The sequence below is a fragment of the Xiphias gladius genome, unplaced genomic scaffold, assembly GCF_016859285.1.
Source record: "Xiphias gladius isolate SHS-SW01 ecotype Sanya breed wild unplaced genomic scaffold, ASM1685928v1 HiC_scaffold_1251, whole genome shotgun sequence".
NCBI classification, from domain to species: Eukaryota; Metazoa; Chordata; class Actinopteri; order Istiophoriformes; family Xiphiidae; genus Xiphias; species Xiphias gladius.
Genome location: NW_024401559.1, coordinates 1 through 2,000, shown reverse-complemented (window position 1 = coordinate 2,000; position 2,000 = coordinate 1). Strand labels below are relative to the sequence as shown.

Here is a 2,000-nt window from a genome sequence, read left to right as displayed (position 1 = left end):
TGCATTATAAGAAATAGACATTTTACAGCGATTTACGTGGTGAAATGACTATATAAGCGAAGAGCAAAATTACAACACAGACCTACATCTGAAAATGGTGCAGATCAACCCCCATTTCATGTGTTAAAAAGCCCATTTTTTGCAGTGGTTTAGAAATAATGCCTTGTATATTCTATATTCAGTAAAATCTGCTCCATACAGCCTATTATATTGTACAGCAAGAAAGGCATGTTTTTGTGTTTATTGTGAAAGTGTCACTGTGTTTTGTAGGTGAGCTCTGTTATGGTGACGACAGAGCTATAATATAATCTAATAATAAACTCAAAATGATTTTCTGTGTACAGTCCCAGTTTTTGGTTCTTCATGTCATGGACAGTCTATACTTCAGTATTAAGAGTTGATTTGTCATTGATCTGACTGGTGTCCACTGAGTTTGTGACAGTTTGAGAGCGTGTCTCCTCTTCCTGGAAGGCTGTCTCCAATACATTCAGGATGGATTTGCGAACTTTATCCTTGAAATCTTGGCCCATGAACACATACAGCAGCGGGTTCAGGCAACTGTTGAGAAAGGCCAGAGTGGAGGTAATAGGGACACCGATAACAATGACATGGCACAATGTTCCACTTTGATTAAGACCAGTGAAATGAACCAACTCAATTAGAGCCATGATGTGAAAGGGAGCCCAGCACAGGAAAAATGTGGTGATAACGGCAGCAATGATCTTAAAGGGGCGACTTGACTGGCTGGCCAGGGTGCGGTTCCTTCTGAGACGATGGATTATCACAGCATAGGAGGACACAATGACAGTGAAGGGGATAACAAATGCCAGGAAGAAGCGGGTGATGGTCATGACCTGGTGACGAAACTGTCGCAGCTGATTCACAGAAGGTGTTACAAAATCATCTGAAAGTCCATAGTTGGTGAAGCAGAAGATGTGGTCTTTATGTGATGGTGTAGTGTCCCTGAAGACGTAGTTTATATCGCTGAGAATCAGAGCCAGTACCCAAACACCCAGACTCACACAGGATGCCTTGCGTACACTTCGGTGGTTCTGGGCCCAGACGGGCCACACCACAGACACACATCTGTCCACACTGATCACCACCAGGATGTAGACACTGGCAAACATGTTTAGACTTATAGTGCTGTTCAGTTTGCACATGAAGTTGCCGAAAGGCCAGTGGAAATCCAAAGCCAGGTAGGTCACACCCAGGGGCAGGAATGCTGTGAAGAGGAAGTCGGCCACAGCAAGGTTGAGGAACCAAACTGTGTTAACTGTTTTCTTCATCTTGAACCCGGTCACCCAGATAACCACTCCATTGCCGAACACACCGAGAACGAAGGCCAGGCAGTAAACAATGAGAGACATGATGTGGAGAAACTGTCTCAGCTCAGCATACTCATCAGTGAAATTTATTCCCGATACATTTCTTGTATCGTTGTGATAGAAAGGGGTAGTGGTCATTTCCATCGTTGTCTTGAGACCTGAAATGGCAATAACATTAATCAATATGAAACTTTTTTCCATTTTCTAGTTAACCCATATACATGTCAGCCAGCCCTCCCTCTCTGAGAGACGTAATAACCAAAGGGGTCTTATTTATCTACAAAGCCCATGTTGGTTAATAGCCATCTTATATCTCATATTTGCTGCTCCGGCACTTCAACCCATATTTAACCCACTCCAGTGAATGGTTGATGCTCCAGGAGCCACGAACTAGAACTGAAATACACCGAAAAATCAAAGTACTTATGCTCCTCTGTAACTTTTAGACCATTCTTAACGAACGTTCTCTGCCTGCTCTGTCTGCTTTCCCTGACCCTGAACCCTGTTTACAGTCAGTTTTTGTCTGATTTATTTTCCTGTTATTATAATATTGTATCATGCTGTTAACCGGGTGTTGCTGAGTAATGACACTATTTCCCAACAGTTAGACACACGCATTAAATGGCAAAAAAGTTTGATGATGAAAGGTTTTAGCAAAATCATTATACTGAC

General features: G+C 42.6%; 1 protein-coding gene across 1 annotated transcript; it reads right to left on the bottom strand.

Annotated features, from left to right (window-relative positions):
• Positions 1–344: 344 nt before the first annotated feature.
• LOC120787185 (chemokine-like receptor 1) lies at positions 345–1,472 on the bottom strand. The gene has a single exon (XM_040122879.1). The coding sequence runs from the start codon at positions 1,470–1,472 to the stop codon at positions 378–380; it is 1,095 nt and encodes a 364-aa protein (XP_039978813.1). The 3' UTR covers positions 345–377.
• Positions 1,473–2,000: the final 528 nt, after the last annotated feature.